The 25,665-nt window shown below is 38.3% G+C and overlaps 1 protein-coding gene across 8 annotated transcripts in view; it reads right to left on the reverse strand.

The window, feature by feature from the left end:
• Window positions 1–4,642: 4,642 nt before the first annotated feature.
• Window positions 4,643–25,665, reverse strand: part of LOC129734521 (zinc finger RNA-binding protein) — a 46,381-nt gene continuing 25,358 nt past the window's right edge. For 4 of the 8 annotated variants that reach the window (XM_055698095.1, XM_055698094.1, XM_055698092.1 and 1 more), the window contains 12 exons: window positions 24,760–24,953; window positions 21,972–22,091; window positions 20,240–20,385; window positions 19,717–19,879; window positions 17,900–18,105; window positions 17,501–17,651; window positions 14,795–14,936; window positions 9,914–10,011; window positions 8,981–9,076; window positions 6,388–6,499; window positions 6,180–6,277; window positions 4,643–5,437 (listed from right to left, as the gene is read on the reverse strand). In XM_055698095.1, the coding sequence (XP_055554070.1) occupies window positions 5,258–5,437; window positions 6,180–6,277; window positions 6,388–6,499; window positions 8,981–9,076; window positions 9,914–10,011; window positions 14,795–14,936; window positions 17,501–17,651; window positions 17,900–18,105; window positions 19,717–19,879; window positions 20,240–20,385; window positions 21,972–22,091; window positions 24,760–24,953 (1,706 nt within the window). In that variant the 3' untranslated portion in view covers window positions 4,643–5,257. Of the gene's footprint in view, window positions 5,438–6,179; window positions 6,278–6,387; window positions 6,500–8,980; window positions 9,077–9,913; window positions 10,012–12,322; window positions 12,493–14,794; window positions 14,937–16,388; window positions 16,929–17,500; window positions 17,652–17,899; window positions 18,106–19,716; window positions 19,880–20,239; window positions 20,386–21,971; window positions 22,092–24,759; window positions 24,954–25,665 lie in introns of those variants that run through there. The other 4 variants (XM_055698096.1, XM_055698099.1, XM_055698098.1 and 1 more) reach the window with 4 other exon arrangements.

The following is a 25,665-nucleotide window of genomic DNA, read 5'->3' on the forward strand; positions in this document are numbered from 1 at the left end:
ACTGATAGAGCAGCTTTGGTGGGCATCTGGTGTTCAGCCAACGTCAAACCACCACAGAGGGTTTGTAAGACTCCTGTGCCCTTTTTGTTTTCTTCTGTGGAAACTGGTTATTGCATTAAGATAACCTGCTTAATTATTTAGGTGTTTAAAGAAGGCCACCAAAATGAAATGATTGCCCGAACATTGCTTCCCTGTTTGCAGTGTTTGTGGTTTAGGGATATGTCCCTCCATACCCTTTTTAAATTTGAACAGAATTTGATAAAATAATGCCATCACTGGAGAGGAAACTAACATCTGGTCCACAAAACTGCTGGCTGAGCCGCATTTAGATCATTTCTGAGTCTTATTCACAAAGGTTGCTATTTCAAATGTAGAACAGGCTGGGGGGAACAGGACCTCCCCAAAATACCCAGTTTTACCTCCTTCCAGGGACAGCATAGCTAAAGCTTGTAAGTCCCAGGAGCTTCACGAGCCAAGAGGGTTTGGTAGATTTTCTGAAAAAATTAGTATTGGATTGTACTTTTGGCCAAAAGTAATTACGTGTTCTTTAAAGTATTTTGCGTGAGGTCTTGGAGAGATTGCTTATGTCACTTTTCAAAGTCTGAGAACCCAAATATTTATAAATAAGTCAATGCTTTCTGGAATGCATTCCTTGTCTGCATAGTCTCTTATCCATATTTAAGCCCAGTATGGCATGTAGGCTGGAAATTTTTATGCTAGTCAAATGCTGAATTTAAATGTACAATAGGACAGTTCTTCATAGTTATGCAATTGCTGAAAAATGAGATGGACTGCCTGATTCAGACTGAGAGCTTCCCTGGAAAGAATTTGTCATCATCTTTTGCTCTGAACAGTGCTGAAATTACTGCTAGCATTCAATAAGTGTTACTAATATAAAAAATAAATATACAGGCATTTTACTGTTTAAATGTCTATGACCAATGATCTTCAGCTAACAGGCTGAAGAGAGGCTGAAGATTTGAACTCTTTCATATTGTGTTTCTCATTTCTTCTAGGCGAGTTCCTTAGAAATTTTGAGAGAATAACTTGCCTATGCACTGCAAGGACTTAATTTGTGTTAACCTGCCTCAAAAACATGATATGCAGTTATTGTAGTGATGTTTCTCAAAGCCCAGCAGGTAGTTGTCGTCACTGGAGGCCTTGTGCATCCACTGTGTGGCCAAGTAAAGCAATAAGCATCCATAGCCAGGTGTCTGTGCTCCATAGTACATGTGCTAGCTGAGGACAGCATTGAGAGCTGGGAAGGGAGGAAATGCACAACCTCAGCAATGGGAAGCCAGAGTTCAGACTGTGTTGTTGACTGGCTCAGGACACGTGGTCCTCGCACAACCCTCTAACATCTGAGCCTCTGATTTTTTATTATTTTTTTCTTCCCCGTTGTAAGAAAATTATTTTGTGGTAGCAAGGGTTAGAAAGAATCTGACCTCTTAAACAAAAAGGCTTGCTTTAGTACCCAACAGTCAAAGATACAAGTATGTTTCTGTTACCCTTGCTGCACTTTGAAGGGGGCTAGCCTAGATATTTAACTGACTTTATTATTTCTAGCTTAACATAAAGCTATTCTCACAAGAACAGGTGAGAAGGGTCTTGGCAGCTACAAAAGACTGTGACCCAAAATGTTCAGCCCTGACTGCTCTTCTCTCCTTGAGCACTGATAGATCAGTGATGTGGAGCAGGGTGGCATCAGTTTCTGACATTGGCTCTGTGTTTTTCAGGAATGCCTTGAATGCAAAAAATCTTCCAGGGCCACTATTTGACAAAAACATACACAGAGAGGCCAAGAATTTGACTGTTGTTTTACCAAACAGCGATAATAGTCTGTGGTTCCCTGTGCCTTATGAAACTAAATTAAAAGGCAAATGCTGATTTAAAATGTTGAGTTTAGTTAACTAAATACGTTATTTAATGCTAAATAGATTAAGAGGTTGGTTTCTAATGATGCACCATTAATTTTAGCATTGGCATTTTCTGGAAATCACTGATATTGGATGGGATCCTGGGAAAAAGCTGAGACACCTGCTTACTACTCCTCACTTCTGATGCTCTGCCCCACAGATGGTTTCTATCCCCTTGCTCTACCGAATGCTTGCTTATAGTCCCCCTTACACTGCAAAATGCAGTTTCTGTAACTGTGTCTGGTTTGTCCTAATAACTATTCAGAAAACAGCACCAAGCTTTCTGGACAGGACTACTCTCTCATGACAAATTCTGTATTTTGGCAGCAGCCCATCACTTCAAAGAAATCAGCTTTACACCTTCATTCTGGTCTGGAGCCAAGTTCAGCCCTGGTGCAGATCTGTGCCAGTCCCTTTTCTGTGCTGGATGCTCCTATTTCCACAACAGCACAGCTTAGTCCCGTTTGGATTACTAACAGGCTCATTACTTTCATCTCCCAAGTGAAACAGTTTTTCCTGCTGTCCTGTCTAACCTTCCTAAGCTTCAATTTGTAGTCACTGCCCCTTGCAAGACTGTCCAGCACTACTGAAAAGAGGTTAATATAACTGCCCTCCATTACATCTTTGTAACTGCCTTTCAAGAGGAAGGAGAAATGGGATAAAAAAAGTGTTAGCAGTTCCCTGGAAAGTACAGTGCTTGGTCCAGAAAGGTGTATGGGAACTAGTCAGTTTTGACTGCAAAATGTCCAGCAACACAAAGTTGATTACAGCCTGTGAAAATTAGGCTGCCCAAGGTTTAATACGCTTCCACTAGCCTAATTTTGACTTTGCTTTCTAGCCTTGGACTGACTGAAGATATTTCTGTTATCGCCTGAGTTCTAAATGGCTGCTACTCATCTGTAGCATGAACAGAAATGTCTTTTACATCTCAGTTTTAATTCCTTGAGTTGCTTTTTTTTCACCTGCCATAATCTGAGGGCACTGGGAATTTGTAATTTTTGTGGGAACTTAGTCTTGATCTTTGGTTTTGGTTTCGGTTTCCTCCTCCTTCCACCCCCATTTTTCTGCTAGACCAAAGAAGATGCATACTTTGTAGTCTTGTGCAAAGGAGGAGAAGCTGGCCTGGGATTTAGTGTTGCTGGAGGAATGCTCACTTTAAAGCAGGCTGGTGATTAGATCAAGTGCTCATTTATCAAGACTCACTGCAAATCATTCACAGTCATAAAAGTGTCTCTCAGAGGCAACTGCATACCATCTGCTACTGAAATCAAAGGGTGCCTGGGAAGTGTAATTTTTATTATTGGAGATGGATGCCAATTATATTTTCAGTCTTTAAAAGTCTGTTACTGGATGGGATAGGCTAGATCTAAATTCTATGCATGTAAATAAAATTATGCATGCAGTTGCAGTGCATGCAGCCTTTAGGGGAAGTTTTAATTTGCAGCCTTTGAAAATGAACTCTGTGCAGCGGTTTTAAATTATTTTTTTTGCAAATCCTGAGAATTACCGTTTCAGACCTCAGCAAACATTCTGGATTTCACTTCACAAATTTGTTTTGGTGTTAAGACCTGTTGGTTATCAGTATAAGAGGGTTGATTTTTTTATTTTAAAAAAGAAAAGCCTTATACAGCATTCTGAACCAAAGATGTTGTGTTCCATTAAGTGATGCTGGTGTGTAAAAAGTGATACCAAGCAACTGAAATACTGTTCAAAAACAGATCAGCGAGAAATATCCAAGACAACCGGTGTCCTGTATGACAATCCCTTTACACAAGACATGCATTTAAATTCTGCTCTGAAACAGAGATCCATTAAGTGCTGAGATTAGAAGAAATATATTTCCTCAATCTTTGGGGCCTGCAGCAGCCCTTGCAGGGATGTTCTGTTTTTTGCTCTTAGACAAGACCAGTATAAGTAAATGTATTTTACATTAAGCAGTCATTGAGTTAGAACATGGTCACAGTCTAGGGACCAGATTCCACTTCTCTTGCTACAAAGGTTGTGTTCCCTGTCTCTGGCCCAAACATTCGCAGTGTCAGCTGTGAGCAAGGGGAAGGCTCAAGAGTGTCCCACCCTAGAGACCACTTCACCTAAAGATTGGGACACTACCTAAAAATATGATCTTGAGTGCTCTCAGGCTGATTAGCTGATGAAGTCTTTCTCCTGAATGCCATTAGCCATGAGACCAAGAGCATCAGCTTCTGCTCTTTCCAGGTCCTCTTTGTTCAGTGTGTGTAAAGAATGCTCCTCAGGTGGGCCTCTTAGGAAGCATTTTAATGTCCTTGACCTACTGGGTTTCTGGGTCCTAGCTGGATTTAGGGTTGTCATTGGGTGCTGAGCTGCTTAGATGGGCTGTTCTGCCCACATTTTGGTGCAGAAACAGAAATGCCTAGTGAGCTGCAAGGTACTGAGGAGATGGGTATGTGAGGGAAGGCAGATGTTTTGGACATGACCCCTGTATTCCAATTACCTCTTGCATTTGGGTGTCTACATCTGTCATTGATGCTGTTATTCTAGCTTTGACTGCCTGCTTAGACTGGCTGAAAATGTACTGTCTTGGTCCTGTAGGGTTGTGGCAGGTGCCATCATCATCTTACAACAACTGTTGTAAGACCATACTGTATATATTAGTTTTTATACTGCTAAAGCACAACAGCAAATTTGATTAGATTAAAACAAAATTGCCCTAATTACACTGTTATGTCACACTAAGGAGACAAATGCCACAAGATTGCAAAAACATTTAATTCTGAGCACTCAAATGGCAGGAAAATTATGTGTTGTAACCCCTTCACATTCAGGAAAAAAATCTCCATAATCCTGCAGTCTCGCTTTACAAAATAAAGTTCTGTAAAATATTAACTGGGAGGGGAACAGTTTATACTATCTAACACAAAGTAACTTATACAACTAGTGTCAAAGGCAAACAAAAAACCTTCTAAGTAAAAAGTCAAAATACACATATCAACAGAAGCACAAATGCTGCATTAAAGACAGTCAAGATAAGATGACAGTGCACTTGTTAATAAAAAAGACAAAAAAGAAGAAAAGGTACTAAAGTTAGCAACACATTGAAAGAAAATGCAATGAGGAAAACATTTTCAAACTATTTTTTCTAATGACAACAGAATTTCCATTTGCAGTCTTTCCATCCATAATTTGTCTGATACAGTACATCCATTAAAATATTCAGAATCTCACAGAAGAGCTAGGTTGTTCTCTTCCAAATCTAATTACAGAGTTGGTTTTGGATGTTTTAAACAGACATTATGTCCATTTAAAAACAAGGCAACAAATGGACTTTTCATCACCTTCGATCCTAGCAGTGATGATAAATGTTTTTAAGAGTTATCATAATCTTTTTTGTCTTTTTTTCCCTCTGCTTCAAATGCATCAACTCCATCACTGTCCCTTCTCCTTTTACGATTATTATGGATGTTGAAGCGTTGATTCATCTGTGGTAACGGATCCATTCCTAAAACTTTGTGTATTTGACGAAATGCAAGGAGTCTCAGTGCAAACTAGAAAAAGGGTAGAAAGAAGATATTTCTGTTATGAAACAAATGTCAATTTTAAGTACTTTGTCAAACAATTAATGAAGAACAGTAGTAGTGTATGATATTATCCTTAGCTCTTATTATCCCCCTCTTCCTTCCCCCAACAAAAGTCAACACAATAAAATGTGTATGTCACATTTGCTGCTTCTGTACAAAGTACATCATCTTAGCTTAAAAATAATATACATGTGTTTTAGTTGCTGGACTTGCACTGAAGCAGCCAAGGCTTGTCACATGTCCCATTACACATTAGTAAATTTAGCAAAAGGATCAAATGAAGAGGTAGGGGCAGTAACCTCTTAAGATGCAAGTGCGATTGGTCAATACTGTAAGTGGATACAGTATTAAAAATTAAACATACACAGATTTATTTATAAAATATTAAATGCCAATGTAATTTTAAATCTAATAACATACTGCTGTATAGTGAGCATTTTTATGGAGAGAGAGATATATATAGATGGGAGTGCTTCAAACTTTTCAGGAAATACATTAATTTTAGTGCAAAAATGAACACTATTATACATCCTCTGTTGTGTCATTTTCATTGCCTAGACTGATCATCTGAAAAACAAGACTATATCCTAAAAAAGGAAAATTCCTGTACACCGTATAGCTCAATTTTTAAAAAAACAAACCAAACAAAACAAACCCAGCAAAAAACCCAGCCATCAAATTTAGTTACTTCACACATATTTTTCCTTACCTGCGCACTTGAAGTAATATCCTCTCGTTGCTGGTCTGTCATTACAGTGAGTGTATCAAAAGGATCTTTCTCACAAGGGTCCAGAAGGCCAGGACCACCTACAATGGTTAGGCTAATTAGTAGCACATCTCTACCTTATTTCAACCAAGATTACAGATTTTACATTAGTTAAGCATAAATATACAGACACTGATCAAATGCAACTTGCCTTTAAGGATGATTCCTGAAGATATACACTCAAAAACTCTTCTCAGTGCATCCCCAGGACTCTGTGGTCCAGTAGCACTGCTAATTGCTTTTTCCACAAGCAACTCCATAGCCTAGACCAACAATAAGAAAATCCAGCCAATTTAGAAGATTGATTAAAATTTAAAAAAGCTACTACTGGTGTTCAATACAGAACTTCTGATACTGGAATTTTGAAGAATATTACACATCACAGAATACTTTCAGTTAAAAATGGAAAAAAAATATTTTAGATATTTTATAATGATGAATAAAAAGAGAGCTGCTACAAGATTAACATTGAGTCCTGATACTGATATGCTGCTTCTCATCACAAGTTGTCCAAAAGTTTTGTAGAAATTTATACAGTAGTAGCCTACACATGCAGGTAGACAACATGTCCAGACATTTTTTGAGAGCATGAAACATGGTGGGCCACCGGAATCCATCAGCCACATGAATAAACAGCACACAGTATGAAATGATGAATTTGATTCATCTAATGAAATTAACAGGATGCTACAGAGAAATTATTTTTTTCTACAAGAATACAGAAACTTAAAGCATCAAAAATTTCATGACCTTCTAATGTTTAAGCGGTTACTAGTTCTTCAGTTTAGCAAAACTGAAGTTCACAGCAAGTTTTTTCTTGGATATAGGCTAACACTAACTCAGATGTTAAACGAGTGTAAAAAACCCAAAACCTTGATGATAAACAGGTTTTCTAAAATTCACACATTATTTGATAATAGTGAAAATGGTTTAAATTATTATCTGTATTTAAAATATTGCCTTTTTTCTGTGAATATGTCCATTGTTCACTTTTATTGGACTATTTTTTCCAGAAAAATCCATAAAAGAAATTTGCACAAATAAAGAATAGCTTTCCTTAGCTTTCTCAGCATTAAATGGATGTTTCAATACTACCCCTTTGGCAAGTTTCATTTTCAAACAATATGTGTCTCTTGTTTTTTGGTAGGGATTTTTGGGAGTGTGTTTTTTGATTCCTCTCCTGAGTTTACAGTTGTTCATATGTTGCCTTTTATTTTCATTATCCAAGAGTAAACGTCTATTCTAATGCATGCAAGTAACTATAGGCAGTGTTGATTACAATCCTTCACTAAGGGTGCCCATTCCTTTCTATTTTAGCTCAATTTAAATGACAGATTTCAATTCTTGAGCACGGTATTTCCATATTCCCACTGTGACACTCAGGATCAATCTTTTGAGTTTTAGCAACAGTAATTTAGTTATTTTCAAGTATGAAGCAAAATACAGTAGGAAAGAAAAAAAAGCAGATCATGTTATTGCATTTATTCAACTCTAGTTCTTTTGGATCCTCATACAATACACTGAAGAACAGATATTATGAGAAATAAGACAACATTACTTATTCTTCATCTATGTGCCTGCTGTGTGTTGCAGTAGCTCTAAGGATGCTTTTCTAAAAGTATGCCAGGGTTTATTCTTTGGCAACTCAGTATCATAGCGATATTGAGGGCACATACTTCTTAGCTTCTTTTAAGCTATATTTGCACAGCGTATCTTTCATCAAGTATAGCATGGAAACGGGATTACTTTTTTTTACTTTAAATATTTAAAAAACCAAATAACTGCTCTACATTTTTTCCAGAAGCAATAAATATCATCAGAAGTAATTTAATAAAATTATCTGCAAGCTTAGTACAGTTGTAAAACATTTCTCATTGAAATAATGCAAACTACTGTAACTGTCTTGACGTTAGTGCTCTTCCTGCCAAAACTGAAAAATCTACATTAGGAAGTAGCGCAGTACAAGAGGATTTGGTCTATGAAACAAAACAGTCAGAGCTGAGTTTACCTCCGCACATATACATTTCAGAGATTTTGTTTCAGACTAGCTTTTTCCAGTTCACAGATTGAACATCTGTTAATATTTGGAGCACAAGTTGCACTTCTGGAGAGCATCATTTAAGGTAGTCAATGTAAAAGGAATGCTCCAAGAACACTTGGCTGCAAGAATTGAGAGAGGTAACTGGGTACAACCTAGAGATCTGTTTCTAAGTTACACTGATTAAAATTCTAATGTTGACACATCCACAGACTAGTACTGTGGTATTTCATCTTGTAGAAAGGATATATTAATGAGCACAGGAATTACTGTGATTTGTTCTTTCAAGTAGCCTTTCTGTTATCAGAGAGCTATCTGGACACAGTTGACATTACTTTCAATCAGTTTCAGTAAAGTTCAAGCAATTCAGATTAGGTGGTTAGAAAAAAATAAATTTTTATATAGAGAGTAAAGGAAAAAACGCTAAAGCCTAGAAGAAGAATTCCACCCACAAAGAATTCAAAAGAACAGGAAAATTCCTTTTGAAAAAACAATTTCAGTTGCAAATGACAAAACTTCAGAAAATTAAATTTTTAGAGGGAATCTGGATCATTTGTTGGGGGGAGAAAAGCCCCCCCCAAACCAAACAAAACCCTACATTACTCCTTGAAAAAGTCTACATTTTTAAACTGTAGTAACACTTTCCTACGCTTTACTTGCAGTACCATGTACTTTAGAAAGACTCATTCAAAAGTACATTACTCACCCAGCTTGGAAAATCAGACCAAGTTGGAACCCGTTGACAGAGGTCACGAAGAATACGTATGATAACCACACAGGACTGCAGACCATTAGCTCTAGCCTTGTGAGCAACACAAAATCATATTAATTAATCCCAGCACCTACAGCAAATAGGGCTTGTTGAAAGACTAAAACACCACTGTTCAATGGAAGCTCAGATACAAGATTGAAACAAATCAATCATTCTACAACTTTATTCCATGAGCTGCCATTCACAGCAGTATTTTATACAGGGTTAGTAATTTAAGGTGGTGGAAGTCAAAGTGCACAGGCTATACAAGAATAATATTTCTTGATCCCCTGTGCACTTTGACCTATGTTCACTTGTAACAATAAATACAGTATGTTTCTATATTAGAAATAAAGTAAAGGTCTAAGAAATGGGTATAGAGACCGAAAGGTCAAGGGAATCTGTTTGGTTTCTTTATCGTGCCTTTGCCAGAATGCAAAGTCACTAAACCAAACAGTTACTTCTCGCCCTTCATTCTCTACACTTAATACACTTAAAGAAATAGGAAAAAAAGTCTTAAATCTAAACCCAAAGCTTTAAACACAGAATCCATTATTTAAAACAGTTACTCTGCAGCCTTATGGAATATATAACAAATATACGACACATGATCACCCCAAGCGAGTCAAGCTTTCAACATCAACTTCTCAATGGCAAAAAAAAAAATATAAATAATAAAAAAAAATAATGTGAAATTCAAATGAGCAATATCTGCATAAAGCAGTTCTTCCATACTCAACCTTCTACATTTAAATTTAGGGACCAGAAAAATATTATGTATTATTAGCATGAACAATGCTGAGTGTTTGCACACAATTAAACATTTATATTGCAACTGAACTTATCTCTCATAAGGCTACAAGAAGAAAGTAAAATTATGTTCCGAACCTGGAACCACTTAGCGTGGCGTAGAGCAGCCAGAGCGTCAAGGCATTTTTGCCTGTCCAAGACGTCCGGTGGATCTTTCACCATACCCGAGGTTACATCTAAAATGGATTGAATTGGCAAAATGCAGTGAGGAATGGGTGTTTGACCAGGTGAGCAAGACACTTCCTTAAAGTAGATTCAGTGTCACACGTGCCATTTAAAGTTTAAACACTTGAACAACAAATGTAAATGCTCAATAAAAGCCATTCAATTAGGATTAGGGCATCAACCCAGTATGAAGATCAAGAGCATAGCTCTCAGGTTATTTTTGAATGCATTGCAGATTATGCAATGCATAGTAATTCTTTATTCAAGCTAACACTGGAAAAACACATATCCCCTAAAATTAAATACTGCAGGAAGGATGGTTGGACACAGTGCACCAGCACAGAGAACACAAGACAGAAGGAACACAAAAATCCACTTTAACCAAATAGAAACATTCAAACTTAATTTCTTGTAAATTTTGTCATGTTTTATTTGGGACCTACTCTTTTAAAGAAAAACTAAGTATATAAAAAAAATAAATCTTAAAAGCACTAGACGTTTAGTAATGAAATTTTTATCATACCTTAAAATAGAAATTATTTTGCTTTTAAAAAAACTGACTAAAGGAACATGAAATGCTCTTCAGTATTAAGAGCTCCATTACTTTCTAGTACTCTCTCTATTACTCACATTCCTCAGCCCATGATATACATGCTCCAATATCATTCAGGATGCAAAGGATTTGAAAAGCGATTGCTTTACTTAAGATTCAGCAGGGGAAAAAAAAGCAAGGAATAGTTTAAAACACAAAGCAGAATGTCTGAAAAATAAAGAAAATATAGTAGATCTTGTTTATTTAAATGTTCATGATTAATTAAATTATCAAACCAATTGCTTTGTTTCCCAAAAGGAAAAGACCACAAGGCCCTTTTGGAAGTGGCTTAATCAATGAAACTGGAACCACTGAACAATATGAAATGGTATCTTCAGGTTACTTAAAAACTGTAGGGATATAATGCAATGATCAACTTTAAAGGCTCTTTGTTTTACTAATTATGAAAATGGCTATTGTGACTAGTGACAAAGTATATTGGTAGCATAGCTGGCGATACACCAGAGAAGAGGAAAGAAAAAGCCCTTGCTCAATGGCACTCATTTCACAGGAGCCGGCTGTATGGAACAATATAGTTTACTCCAGCAATATATAAATTTAGATAAGTCTGAGAATAAAATTTGTATATATTTTGAGTCTCACAAAACATGCCAACAAGGAGAAGGTTCTAGGGATGCTGCAGAGAGACAGCTCTGAAACCACCTATTTATACACAGATGTAAAATAAATAGTAGGATACTTTACCATACAGAGAACTAAAAAGCCATGAATGAACATCATGCTACAACTTTGCAATATAATAAATAAACTCAATCTGAAGTACTACATTCAGATTTGGGCATTTTTTTTTATAGGACAGTTCCATTGCTCTGCACTGGGCTAAAAGGGAGAGGATTTCAAAATAAGAACAAAGCTGAGAAGAACCTGGGTATCTTCTCGCACAGATATTAAAACTTATGGACTATATGTTAAATTGGAAAGAAGAAAAACTACACTAACAAGGCATTTACAGAGCAAATGAAGACATCTAAAACGGTATTTCATTTAAAACAAACACCAAACTTATACAAGAGAGGTGTCAGGTAAGATAACTGATGAAACAAGTACAACTTGTATATAAAAGACAAGGAGTACATTTGGAGAAAACCCACAGCAGGTAAAGAGAGGCAAAGTAAGATTGAAAAGTTAAAAATAAAAATCTGGGTCTGCTGGGTCTAGTAGCCTAATCAATATTTTACATTCTTCTAAAACTAATATGCAAATAGGTAACACTGTGCAAACTTTTATCACAATAATTCACTACATAATTTGAAACTCAATTACTTCTAGTCAGAAGTTGCAAGGCACCTATTGCACCGAGAATATATCGGCTGAAAAAATGTATCAAGGAAACTCTTGTAATACTTAATCTGTGGATTTCTGCATCTGTTTCACATTTCAGGATTAACCCCTTAAAGACTATTTAACTAAATTCAGATGCCTAACCTACACCACCCTGTCAAACTAAGACAAAAAATATGAATTAATTTACAAAACACAAGCATGAATTCTTACCCTACATAACTTATTACTAGCGTAAGGGGTTAATCTTCAGTTAGACATGCTGTGTCCACACTACCTCTTTGTTAAAAGCTAACAGGTATATCAATTTTGGTAAGTTTTATTATGAGAAATACATATTACCCAGTCAACTATTTCAAGACTAGTGTGAACACTGCCTTAATTCTAGGAGAGACACAAAGACAAATAGAAAAAAAACCCCACACAAAGTAACAGTAGATGCTAGGAGTATGCATCCAACCCCACTCCTTTGTAAAGCATGGCAGGTGTGACACTGAGCTTTAGAAAACCTTGGTCAAAAATCCTTCCGATGTGTTGGCAGCAACCCCTGACAGGAATCAAGTCCCTCTGCTAGAAGGCTTTGGACCAGGGCTGTTAGCTAAGAAAAAAAAAGACGCACACATATATGCGTTTTTAAGTATGTACACTTTGTTTGCTGAAGGAAAGATTCCACAGCAGGGGTTAGAGTACTTTGAATATATAGATTTGGTAAACTGTCAAATGCACAATACTGCAAGGAACAGTAGCTATGTGGTTAACAATTTTATTTCACACTGTATTTATTATTATTTTTTTAGCCTTTTATCATGTAATGGGATTATTACACATCAAACAAGATTCTACACCACATGCAAGTCTCAGTCTCATCTTTACTCAAACTTGTTCTTCTGGTAAAGCCTTCCTTATCACCTGAACAAGCTCCCCAAGCAAGCTAAAAAAACCCAAACAAACCCCAAAAACTAAACCAAACTTTAAACCACTGTAAGACACAGAGCATGAGAAGCTGCAGTAAAAACACCCACAAACACATACTACTACTCTGCAGCAAATAAGCAGCAGTCTTTATAATAAGGCCTTCTTTGCTGCAATAATTTGCAATTCAGTCTTCTACTTGCTCTAGTTTTAGAAGTGAACTTTTCTGCACATCCATTTTATACTGCTCAGTGTCTTGAAGAGAAATCTAACTTTATTTTGCTTGCTTAGAGGCAGTACTGCATTCACCAGTGAATAAACTCACAGTGATCATTTTAACTCATGTGGGTCAGACAAAAATACAGATTTGCTTCCTTTAGGTGGCATAAATTAAGGGATTGATTGTAGTAATTTGAAATTGATTTTCTTTTTAGTCTATATCATAGAATTTTAGGCCGGAAAATTGAAATTGAGTATTGTAGCAGAAATCAATATTGCACTTTTGCACAGTACATTAAGAAATAAACATGGTGTTTAAGGTTAACTGCATTTAATGGTTAACATAATTTAATAGTCAAATCTTTCAAATTAAATTATTCTTTATAAGCTTAAATAATACGTGAATTCTGATTCAGCACAGACAAACCAAGAATCATGTTACACTTAGACTGTCAAAAACCAAGTAAATTGGTTTGGTGTGATAGTACATGTACAAAGCCTTTATAGCTAGGAATAATATGCACAGCTTAAAAATCACGTACAAAGCACTCAAAGACTCTTCAGAAGTCATCCAAACTAGAGAATGCATCCTGAAGTTTTTCTTTCTGATTACGTAGGATGACTTTGTTAACACAGCTTGCTTACAATGCACTAGTCTTAGCTACAGAACATTTATTAATGCAATATAAAAAAAAACCTCAAGTATTTCAGAGGACAAGTAATGATGAGATGAAATAAAAAAGGTCTCTGTGGCTTATATAAGTACATATATACACAAGTACATGTATACATACACACATACGATTTTTTCAACCTGCATATGAGAAGTGTTAAGATAGCCTCAGATTTCCTATCTGTAGGTTCACTGTCAAACACCAGAACCTTGTTAGCCATGATCGCTTTCAACTATGAAAATACAGGATTAAAAGGAAACAAAAGTTAATTTTATCTGACCCGTAAACAAAAAGAACCAACGTACTGCAGACATTAATCATGCTTGTTGGCTTAAAAGCTTTTGGAGCTTTGAAAGTGTTACAGAACAGACCCTTAAAGCAACACTGCTGGCACCAGAGAAACTGAACTTCAAAACCAATTTGATTTACAAGCTCCACCTTCTGCTTCAGCTTGATGACAAAGCCATTTCTTATTGTACTAGTCTGGGTTTTCCAGTTGGATAGAAGACTGATTGTAATACCAGGAGCCTAAATATACTCAAAAAGCACTCCAGATCAAAAAGCAACCTCAGAGAGCTGGAAAAAAAAATCGCATCATCTTTTAAAGTTAGAAGCACTGTTACCATCAACAGTACTATAAAAGTGCATTTTAAGTGGTGCTGCTATTTGGAATGTGTAAGTGATGGTAATACTGATTCAGTTTAAACTCAAACCCCTCTGATTTTTCTAAAACCATACAATCTTTCTCTTAGGGCAAGACTGCTCTAGAAAATCAGTTTACAGACACTTGCTATAAAATACTTAGTTTTCCACATAATTTTATGGGGGGTGGGGGTGGGGAGTCAAGTTTGTACCTTTTCCAGAAAGCTGAGGTTGGACATAAAGTTAGAGTTTTTAAAAATGAAAGCATCATATAAGCATTTATTTTAACCAACTGTTCTCTACCGAGACTGGTTGTTGAAAAACAAGGTTTCAATCAAATACATTAGTTGTGCCAGCATGTTGCCTTCTAGGATCATAATGCCATCTTAAGCAGAATATATAAACATATAAAAACAGGTGAGAAAGAAGTAACATCTTTAACAACTTCCCAACCTCCATCCCTCATGTTCTCCTCCCGAATGACTGGAGATGTCAGTGTGATAGTAACTTGCATTTTGGGTTCCACACATGAATTTAAAATTATTGCTGCTTCTGGGACTGCACACCTGATATCATATTTCTCAGGACTTATTACCTAAATATTGAGAAACAGAAATTTCTATTAGAATGTGGCCAAGAAAAGTATGGGGAAGAAAATAGATTTCAACATAGTCTTTTTAATAGAAAAACAGAAATGCAATATAATTATATGAAGCAGATATCTCTGCATTCAAAGAAACAACAGTATTCACAATTTTTATATATATATATATATGGATTTGCATATTGTTTCCAAATCATTAATGAAAATACACAGCAGTCACCAAGCATGCAAAAGAAAAATACCACCCATAAAGAAAATCCATATATTAAGTAAATAACATAACGAGAATCTTGACAGTGTTTGAGATTAAGTGGCACCGAGGCTTTTCTTTAAATGCCAGTTGGATATGTTTCTCATTGGAACATAGGAGCCTTTAAAAAGCACAAAGATGCAGTGGTTCTTTGAGCTCGTAGTTACAGGATGGGTACTGCTAGGCACATTCCATACTTGGCTATCACAACATCCTCTGATGAAAGCAAAGGGTAAGATAAACACCAGGGAAAGAAAAAAAAAAAGTAAGAGTAACAAGGTGGTTATTCAGAATTGCTTCTTGCAACTAGACTGAGTAACTCTAAATACCCCCAAAAGGAAGCTGTAAGCACCTCTATCACTGTCTTCCACAAACCAGAGGGACAAGTAACTTCACAAAGCCAGACCAAGATGTGCATATTTCAAAACAAGAACAAACCCAAGATTATCTTTAACTAATCTGATCCTGCTAATGCTTCTACCATGCCACTGATTCTGCCAAGAATTTTACCAGACTACACTGAAATAGTAATGCTGTGACAAGCATTCTCTAATGATGGTAGACAGGCTTTGTTCAGTAGAGCACACTGGAGTTTAAGACTTTATTCTGTACTTTCGTTTCTTGTGGAAATACAGCAAATACTTTATATGAATTCTGCTGAATGGTTTAAGACTGCATGTACTTTTGGGGTTTCTTTGGGGGGGGGAGGGGTGTGAGGTTGGTTGGTTGTTTTTGGTTTTTTTTTAAAGGCCCAAGTTAAAAAAACCCTAAACATATACAAACAGAAACCCACAAGACTTAGTTAACTAATTGTGGGACTACAAAGCACTGACACATACAAACTGGAAACAAGACATCAGTACAGAATAGCATTAATGGAGAACTTTGACCTTCAGGCAGAGTGTGGCAGTTTGACCTTGGCTGGATGCCAGGTGCCCACTAAAGCCACTCTATCACTCCCCCTTTTCAGCTTGACAGGGGAGAGAAAATAGAATGAAAAGCTCATGGGTCAAGATAAAGACAGGGAGATCACTCAAAAATTACCATCAAGGGCAAAACAGACTTAACTTGGGAAAATTAGTTGAATTTTTTACCAACAGAATAGGATAATGAGAAATAAACCCAAAACTTAAAACCACCTTCCCCCACCCCTCCCTTTTGCCTGGGCTCAACTTCACTCCTGATTTCTTTACCTCCTCCCCCCAAGTGGCACAGGGGGACAGTGAATGGGAGTTGTGGTCAGTTCATCACATGTTGTCTCTGGACACTTATTCTTCCTCAGGGGGAGTACTCCTCATACTCTTCCCCTGCTTCAGCATGAGGTCCCTCTCCCACAGGAGTCAGTTCTCCATGAACTTCTCCAACGCGAGTCCTTCCCACAGGGCACAGTCCTTCAGGAACAGACTGCTCCAGCATGGGTCCCCCACAGGGTCACAAGCCATGACACCAAACCTGCTTCAGCATGGGCTCCTCTCCCTCCACAGTTCCATAGGTCCTGCCAGGAGCCTGCTCCAGCACAGCTTCCCATGGGGTCACAGCCTCCTTTGGGCATCCACCTGCTCTGGCGTGGGGTCCTTCACAGGCTGCAAGTGGATATCTGCTCCACTGTGGATCTCCATGGGCTGCAGGGGAATCTCTGCTCCAGCACCTGGAGCACCTCCTCCCCCTCCTTCTTCACTGACCTTGGTGTCTGCAGTGTTATGGCTCTCACATATTCTCACTCCTCTCTTCGGCTGCAATTTGTTGTGCAAGTGGTTTTTTTTTCCTCCATCTTAAATATGTTATCACAGAGGTACTACCACCGTCACTGATGGGCTCAGCCTTGGCCAGTGGCAGGTCCATCTTGGAGCTGGCTGACATTGGCTCCGTCAGGCACAGGGGAAGCTTCTGGCATACTCTCACAGAAGCCACCTCTGTAGCGCCTCCCCCCCCAAACTTTGCCACACAAATCTAATACAGAGCACAAGCTTCCTGTAACACTGCACAAGTTACCTCTATCACTGCTGATAACTGGATAATAGTCTTTCTTCTGCTCATTTCTACTTCCCAGTTAAATGAAATCAATTAAATGATGACCGATACTACGCTGCTACCACAAACACCTAGACACTTGCATGGATACAATATACAGAAAGCAAAACATGCAGCATAGTCCCTGAATTCAGATAAAAACACTCAGAAAATGAAAAGAAACTGAACCTGAGCTATGAAATGCAGCAGTCAGCCCTGCAGACATTTGACTTGAGGACAGATTTTTACAGTATCTTTAAAAAAATTAAAATCCAAAAATCTAAATACTACTTACTGCAAGTTGTTTGGGAAGACTTTCAGCAATACGACTGAGTAACATCTTTGAAGGCTTCTCAGCACATAACAAAACAAGATTGACATTTCGGTCTCCACGGAGTAGCAAACCTTTAGCCAAAACGCCTACCCGTAAAACTCCTTTCAAAGCTCTGTGAAATATAATTAGAAGCTGCATTTAAAATATAAAAACCATAAAACTAATCCTGAAGGTAGAAAAGTGAAATAAAATAGGAGTGGAGTATTCCATATACTCTTGAGGCCACAGCAACCTATGCTGTATCAAAACCCAAGGAGAACAGAATCCCTGGAAGCACTGATAACAGTGCAAGGAAAACCATAAAATTACTTCAGGAACAAGTGATGAAATTCCTAAAAAATAATAATAATAAAAAAATACCTGTCTTTACTGCCATCTTTTTTGTCATCTCCCTCTTTGCTCTTGCTTTTTTCATGGTCAGTCATATTGTCAGAAACAAGTTTCAAAGCACGCTCAGTAATAGAAACAATTTTTTGGACTGCTTGAAGTTCCTCCTCTGTTGGATATATAGCTGCATGTTTGGTCATCACATAACGGTCATCAGAGGAGTCAGGGCGGCGTAGAGGCTAAAAGACAAAGAAGTACATTTCTGAAATTTGGGTATACTTCCAAGTTCACAGATGGTATGTGAGCAAAACCCAAACATGTGGCTAAACAACAGAATATTCAAACCTCAAATCATTGAAATGTAACAAAATATGAACTGAAGTGTCCTTAACAACTTACACTGGTCACAATCAATCATGTCTGAAAAAACATGAAATGTATCAAAAATAAACAAATTATGAAATCCCAGGATCAAAAGTACCTCCCCAACCTAAATAACTACTCTCTTTCCGTTAATTGGGAAATACTTGCATACTGCTGCAAAATAAAGTATCCATGATTGCTTTCACAGAATCACAGAATTCAAATAGGAAGGGATCTAGGTAGGTAGGTCCTCTAGTCCAACCTCCTGTGCAAACCATGGTCAGCTATAAGACCTTATCATGTTGCTCAGGGGTTTATCCAGTCGGTTCTTGAAAACCACCAAAGATGGAAGCTGCACATCTGTGTGAGGAAAAAAATAATAATAATATTCCTGTATTCAGTCTGAACCTCTTTTGTCTCAGCTTAAAGTTGTTTTATCTTGCCCCCTCACAACTATAAAGAGCCTAGCATCATTGTCTTTATAATGCACAGGTATTAGAAAGCTATTATGTCCCACTGAAGCCATCTCTTCTCCAGGCTGAAGAAGCTCAGATCCTTAAATCTCTCCTCACAGGGCACGCTCTCCAGACCTCTGACCATCTCAGTGGCTCCACAATGAACCTGCTATATGGGTTATCAGTACCTTTCTTGTACTGGAAAGCTCAAAATTGAATGCAGTATTGCAGTTTGGGTCTAATGAAAGCTGATCACCTTCCTTTATCTACTGATTATGCTCCTGTTAACATCACCCAGGATGCTGTTGGCCTTCCTTGCTGCCAGGGCACACAGTTGGCTCACGTTCAGCTTGCTGTCTACCAAGAACCCCAGGTCCCTTCCAGCAGGGCTGGGCTGCTACCCAGCCTGTCACTTCCCAGTCCCTCAGTGCAAGGGGTTAGACCTTCTCAAGTGCAGCATTAGACATTTGTCCTTGCAGAATTCTATAAAGTTCCTGTTGGTCCATTCCTCCAGTCTGCCTAGGTCCCACCCTGAACTAATTCAGTTTCATGTCAGCTGCAAACCTAATGCGTGTGCACCTTTCAGATCATTGATAAGATGCTAATGAGACAAATCCCAGGATAAACCCACGTGGTACTGCACTTGTTACTGAACTCCAGGTAGAGTATGACCCACCACTAACCATTATCCCCTGTGGGACTGACAATCCAACCACTTATTATCCATACATTTTTCCACAATTAACTAAATAAAGTATAATGCAATTAAATAAGAACTAGTACACAAACCCAGAATGACTTGTATTTCAGAAGAAACAATATTTGTCTTCAAGGCATCCTTTTGTCATATAAGTGGATTTATTTTGGAAGACAGGTCCATCTACACAGTTTCATTGGTATATATTTTTTTCTTCACTTTTTCAAATCCTTTATTAAGAAACACTGGAGACAGCTGAAGTAGCACTGAATAATTTATAGTTCTTAACCGTGCCTCCTGGTAAGTATGATTCCCCCCCAAGTTAAGAGACTCACAGCTGGTCCTTGGGGCTGAGGAGGCATTCCTGGTCTAACTCCCAGCAGGCCTAGAGGTCCTGGAGGACCATGAGGATATCCTCCATCTGGTATTCTGCGACGGTCCTCCCAGTGATGCTGCTCTTCCTCCATTCTCCTCCAGTACATGTCCTCTTCATATCGCCTGAAGTGCATCAAAGTGCTCTCTTTATATAGCTGTTAATACTTCCAACCATTCTAAATAAATTCTCAGATGTCCTCACTAACACATTTCTAAGTCATGAGCAAATACCAGTGAACTCCAGAGGGTAACTAAAATGAATGGTTATTTTGAAAGTAGGCCTGAATTTATAGCAAATAATTCTAGTAAGTCTACATTCCTCAGAGCAACTGAACATTAACAAAAACAAACAGAAATCCAGAGAGGTGACAACTTAAAATAAGACAGTACAGACTGCTCAAAATAAGTAACTACAGAAGCAGTTAGTTTTAGATAATCTGACTGCAGCTTTGTCTCATTCATTGACAAAACAGAATGCATTACCTCATTTCCATCCTCCAGCGTTCTTCCTCTTCTCGCCTTCTCCAGTATTCTTCTTTCTGCATCTGTTTCCTCATCTTCTCTTCTTGAATTTTTCTTGCTCGAATACTGGGCTTTACTTCTACTTGTAAATCTGGGTTTACTTTTTTCTAGTTCAGAAAAATAACGAATGAAATGTTGGTTTGCCTCTTGTCATCTCAAGGTTACGGAGTTCTTCTGATATGTTTAACACACACTACTGGCCTACAATAAAATCAAGGGGAGTAAAATGCAGTTTTAAAAACTGCACTGAATGAATGGTTGAATAAGAAAAATGTGACCAGTATCTTAAAGGGAAAAAAAAGCAACATATTACAATAGCATGAATTCCCTCTTCAATTATATGAGAACAAAGCAATTTAAGATTAAAATGTTACATGAAATACTAAGTAATTTGCTGTTCATTCTGTAACAGGATGACTACTCTATAACCTGAAAAACCCATTTCATCTTAACTACAGTGTGCTTCCTAGTCCCCTGTTCCTGAAGGGTCCCTCATACAGGGGCATAATCATGAGTTACTGAATACATTCTTCTGGCAATTTTTTCTCTTTTTTCATCCCTTTCATGATTATGCAGGCCCTCTGTATCTCCTGTAACCACAGTAGATTCTTCCTATATAATCTTATAATAATCAAAACGAAAACCATATGTCAGTATAGGTCTCTCTCCATTCACAACTAAAAAGCCTGCAACTTATTTCTCAAATGTCTCCACAAAGGGTTTATGTGGTTTATCCTGCCAAAAACATTGAGCACTACGATTTTACGCTATTTGAAATTCATGGTAAACAACATAACACACCTACTGTTGCTTGCATATGTTGTACAATATTTTAATGTTGCAAAAGTTGCCTGAAAGCATTGCTCAAAATGTTTAAAAAAAAAACCCAAACCAAAACGTAGTTTCAGAGTTTGCATTACTACTTTAAAGACTACTGTCCTGTTTCCAGCTGGGATAGAGTTAATTTTCTTCTTAGTAGCTGGTGCAGTGCTGTGTTTTGGATTTGGTGTGACAACAAGGTTGGTAACAGATGTTTTTAGTTGTTGCTAGGCAGTGTTTATACTAAGTCAAGGACTTTTCAGTTTCTCAGGCCCTACCAGCAAGAAGGCTGGAGAGCCACAAGAAACTGGGAGGGGACACAGCCAGGACAGCTGACCTGAACTAGCCAAGGGGATATTCCATACCATGGAAAGTCATGCTCTGTATATAAACTGGGGGGGGTTGGCTGGGGCCTGCCAATCATTGCTCAGGCACTAGCTGGGCATGTCAGCAGGTGGTGAGCAACTGTATTGTGCATCACTCGTTTTCTTTCCTCCCTTCCCTTTGGATTTTGTTCCCCTCCCTTTCTCCCTCCTTTTCATTATAATTGTTGTTATTATTACTGTTGTTTTTATTTTCTTTTAATTATTAAATAGTTCTTATCTCATCCCTCAAGTTATACATTCCTTTCTGATTCTCCTTCCCATCCCTCTGGGTGAGGGAGGAGTGAGCAAGCAGCTGTGCAGTACTTAGTTGCTGTGGTTTAACCCCAGCTGGTAATTATATTCCCCAAGAAATATATTTATCTAGGGGACTTGTATATGCTGTTTACTTAGAGTACCTACTTTTGACTAGTCTTTAAACGTAAGGTTGTGTAATCAGTCAGCTGCCATCTGGTAGATTTTTAGATAGAAGCATTAGCATTTCTACTAACCTTATACTGAAGTCTGTGCCGCCTCCCTTTTAAGTGCATCTCCTTGGCATTAGGATCATTAAAACTGCACTCACAAAGTTTACAGTGAAAGCGGATCACCTTTCCTTCATCATTTCTTACCTGGAAAATGAAGTTATAACACACTGGGTTCTGAGGGTGTTTTTTTAAAAAAAAAAAAACCAAAAAAAAAAACCCACCGAAAAAACAAAACAAGAAAACCAAAGCTGATGTAAAAATTAACCTAATTCAGTGACATGGGAAAATATCTACCCATCTTAAAACATGCTAAAAAGTTCACACAGTAACTGAAAGAAGGGAAAAAAGAACTTTCAATTCTGACAGACACAACATTGTGTTTGGTAATGAACAAAGAACAAAGTTCTTCCATTCTAAAGAGTACACAGCTTTAAACTCGAGCCTAAACATATTGAGTCAAATAATTACAAATCTGCAAATGATGAAAAATTTACATCAGACTTCATCCACACATCTCATGCCACCCACTGAGCTCAAAAGAAACATGCACAATACAAAAATGTAAACATATGCACAAGCCTTTGCAGGTTCAATGCCTTATCACTTTTATCTTCACAGAGGACCCAGGGAATTACAGGCCAGTCAGCCTCACCTCAATCCCTGGGAAGGTGATGGAGCAACTGATCCTGGAAACCATTTCCAGGCACATTAAGGACAAGAAAATCATCATCAATAGTCAGCATGGCTTCACCAAGGGGAAGTCGTGCTTGATCAACTCAAACTTCTGCAATGACATGACTGGCCTGGTAGATGAAGCAGCCGATATGGTCTACCTCAGGGGTCCTCAAACTTTTTAAACAGGGGGCCGGCGCGCGGATGAAGTGGCAGGCAGTCATCTGCGGCTGCTTGGTTTCCCCCCCCAACCCCCGGGGGGGGGGAGTGGGGGGGCGGGGGAGTTCTGTAAATACCGGGGGCCAGATTGAGGACCCTGGGGGGCAGTATCCGGCCTGCAGACCGTAGTTTTAGGACCCCTGGTCTACCTGCACTTCAGTAAGGCCTTTGACACAGTCTCACCATAATATTCTCATAGACAAGCTGTTGATGTATGGGCTGGATAAGCATACAGTTAGGTGGATAAAAAGCTGGTTGAATGACAAGGCCCAGAGGGTGTCGATCAGTAGAACAAAACCTAGTTGGAGGCTAGTAACTAGCAGCCTACCTCAAGAGTCAATACTGGGTCCAGTCCTGTTTTAACATCTTCATTAATGATCTGGATGATGGGGCAGGGCGTATCCTCAGCAAGTTTACTGATGATGCAAAACTAGGAGCAAGTGGCTGATATACCAGAAGATTGCACTGCCATCCAGAGAGAGATCTCAATAGGCTGGAGAAAATGGGCTGACAGGAACCTTGTGAAGTTCAACAGGGAGAAGTGTGAAGTCCTGCACCTAGGGAGGAACAACCCCATGCACCAATATATGCTGGGAGCCACCCAGCTGAAAAGCATCTTGGCAGAAAAGAACCTGGGGTGGGGCCTGGTGAACACGAAGTTGAAATTGAGCCAACAATGTGCCCTTGCAGCAAAGGTGGCAAATGGCATTCTGGCCTGCATTAGACAAAGTATTACCTAGCAGGTTGAGTGAGGTGATCCTTCTTCTCTAACCCAGCACTGGTGTTAAAGAAAACATAGTTTGAATAAAGAAATTTAAAGTGTTAAAGCTGATAACTGGCAGAACCAGGCCTTGGCCCTTGTATAGCCCTAATCCAAGGCTGGTTTAAATAGAAAAAAAAAATAGATGAACAATTTGTTTACGCAGGTGCTTTCTGAAAAACAGATGGCTTTAGAAAAAAATAATCGTTATTTGTTTTAATGCAGATGAATAGGAATTGCTTGTTCAAAGACTAAGTGTGCTTGAAGGATTGTGTGAGTTAAAGCCGGCAGAAAGAAAATCATGATCCAAACAGGACCTAAGAACTGAGGCAGAGACTGGAACCAGAATAGATGTATCAGCTGGGACAAGGTCAGGTGATGGATTCCAGAGCTGATAAGACCAAAAGAAACTCCTAAAACCTCAGACACTGACTAATGATCTGATTAGTGTATATAAGCTGTGCTGCATCCCTTTGTTCTCTGCCACTCACTGAGGTGGTGGCCCAACTCTGAGTTGTGATTAAAGCAACCTAGCGGTACCCACGTCTGTGTGAATTTCCCCTTTAACAACTGGTGAGGCCACACCCGGAATCCCACATGCAGTTCTGGGCTCCCCAGTGCAAGAGAGACATGGACATACCCGAGAGCATTCAATGAAAGGCCACAAAGATGATGGACTGGAGCCTCTCTCCTATGAGGAAAGGCTGAGAGAGCTGGGATTGTTTAGCCTAGAGAGGAGAAGGCTTGGGAGGGGATCTAATTAACGTATTTAAATACCTGAAGGGAGGGTACAAAGAGGATAGAGTCAGGCTCTTTTCAGTGGTGCCCAGTGACAGAACCAGAGGCAATAAGCACAAACAGAAACACAGGAGGTTCCCTCTGAACATCAGGAAACACTTGTTTTGTTTTGTTACTGTAAGAGTGACTGAGCACTGGCACAGATTGCCCAGGGAACTTGTGGAATCTCCCTCCTTGGAGATATTCAAAAGCTGTCTGGACATGGACCTGGGCAACTGGCTCCAGGTGGCCCTGCTTGAGCAGGTGGGTTGGACCAGATGATCTCCAGAGGTCCCTTCCAACCTCAGCCATTCTGTGATGTTTCACGTTGAATAATTTTTTACTAAAGTAGTTAAAAAGTAATCCACATTTTTACATCAATACCTCCTCCACGTAGTCATGGCCTACTGGCTGGACATCACTTTGCAAAGCAGCAAGAGTTGTAGGAGTCACTGGTTCAGCTGCTGTGTCTGATTTTACTTCGTTCGTTTGTACTGTAGCAGCAGTTGTTGTTTTAACACTTTCAGCTGATTTAATTTCTTCCAGTTTACTTCCTGTTGTCTGAAGCTTATTACCACCTACAAATAAAAAAAGTAAAATCATTAACTTTCATAAAATGAGAATATGATTACACATGATGTGAAAACTGAAGACTATTTGCAATGTTCTGGCTAAAGCATTATCAGACTTTTAAAATTAATTAAAACTAACATATTTTAAATACAATTAAAGTTTTTTTTAAAAAAGTTTAACAAAAAGTTATTTAAACACCTAATTTTTTATTTTAGCAAGAAGCAATATTGCAACTATATAAAGCAAAAGTTTATCATTCATTTTCATGCACTGAATGGGAACAACTCGGCAAATATATTTTAATTGTCTTCCTCTTTTTTTTTTTTTTTTTTTTGTCATCAGATATTTTTTTGTTAGTGGATCCAAAAAAAAAAGTACTTCAAAACCTTATAATGTTTGTAGTAACAAAGGTAGTATAATCTCAGTGTTGCAATTGCATAGGTCTTTCCTTCAAGAGTAGGATAGCTTATTGAACGACTGCTTCCTGTCTCTACCTGTCTGTCATGCTTATTTCATGTTTCCACTGTTAAGATTTCTAGCGTTACAAGGGTGTTTCAGTTGCCCAGTTATCAACTGCTAATCTACTGCAGGTTGCCTTAACAGCCCAGGCTGTAAACTGAAATTAGGACCGACTGGACTATAAACTGCAATACTCCAACAACTACTACATAAGAAACCAAAGGTGGGAGAAGCCTCCAAGAGAGGTCAGGTGGAGAC

Source organism: Falco cherrug, chromosome W (assembly GCF_023634085.1).
Source record: "Falco cherrug isolate bFalChe1 chromosome W, bFalChe1.pri, whole genome shotgun sequence".
NCBI classification, from domain to species: domain Eukaryota; kingdom Metazoa; phylum Chordata; class Aves; order Falconiformes; family Falconidae; genus Falco; species Falco cherrug.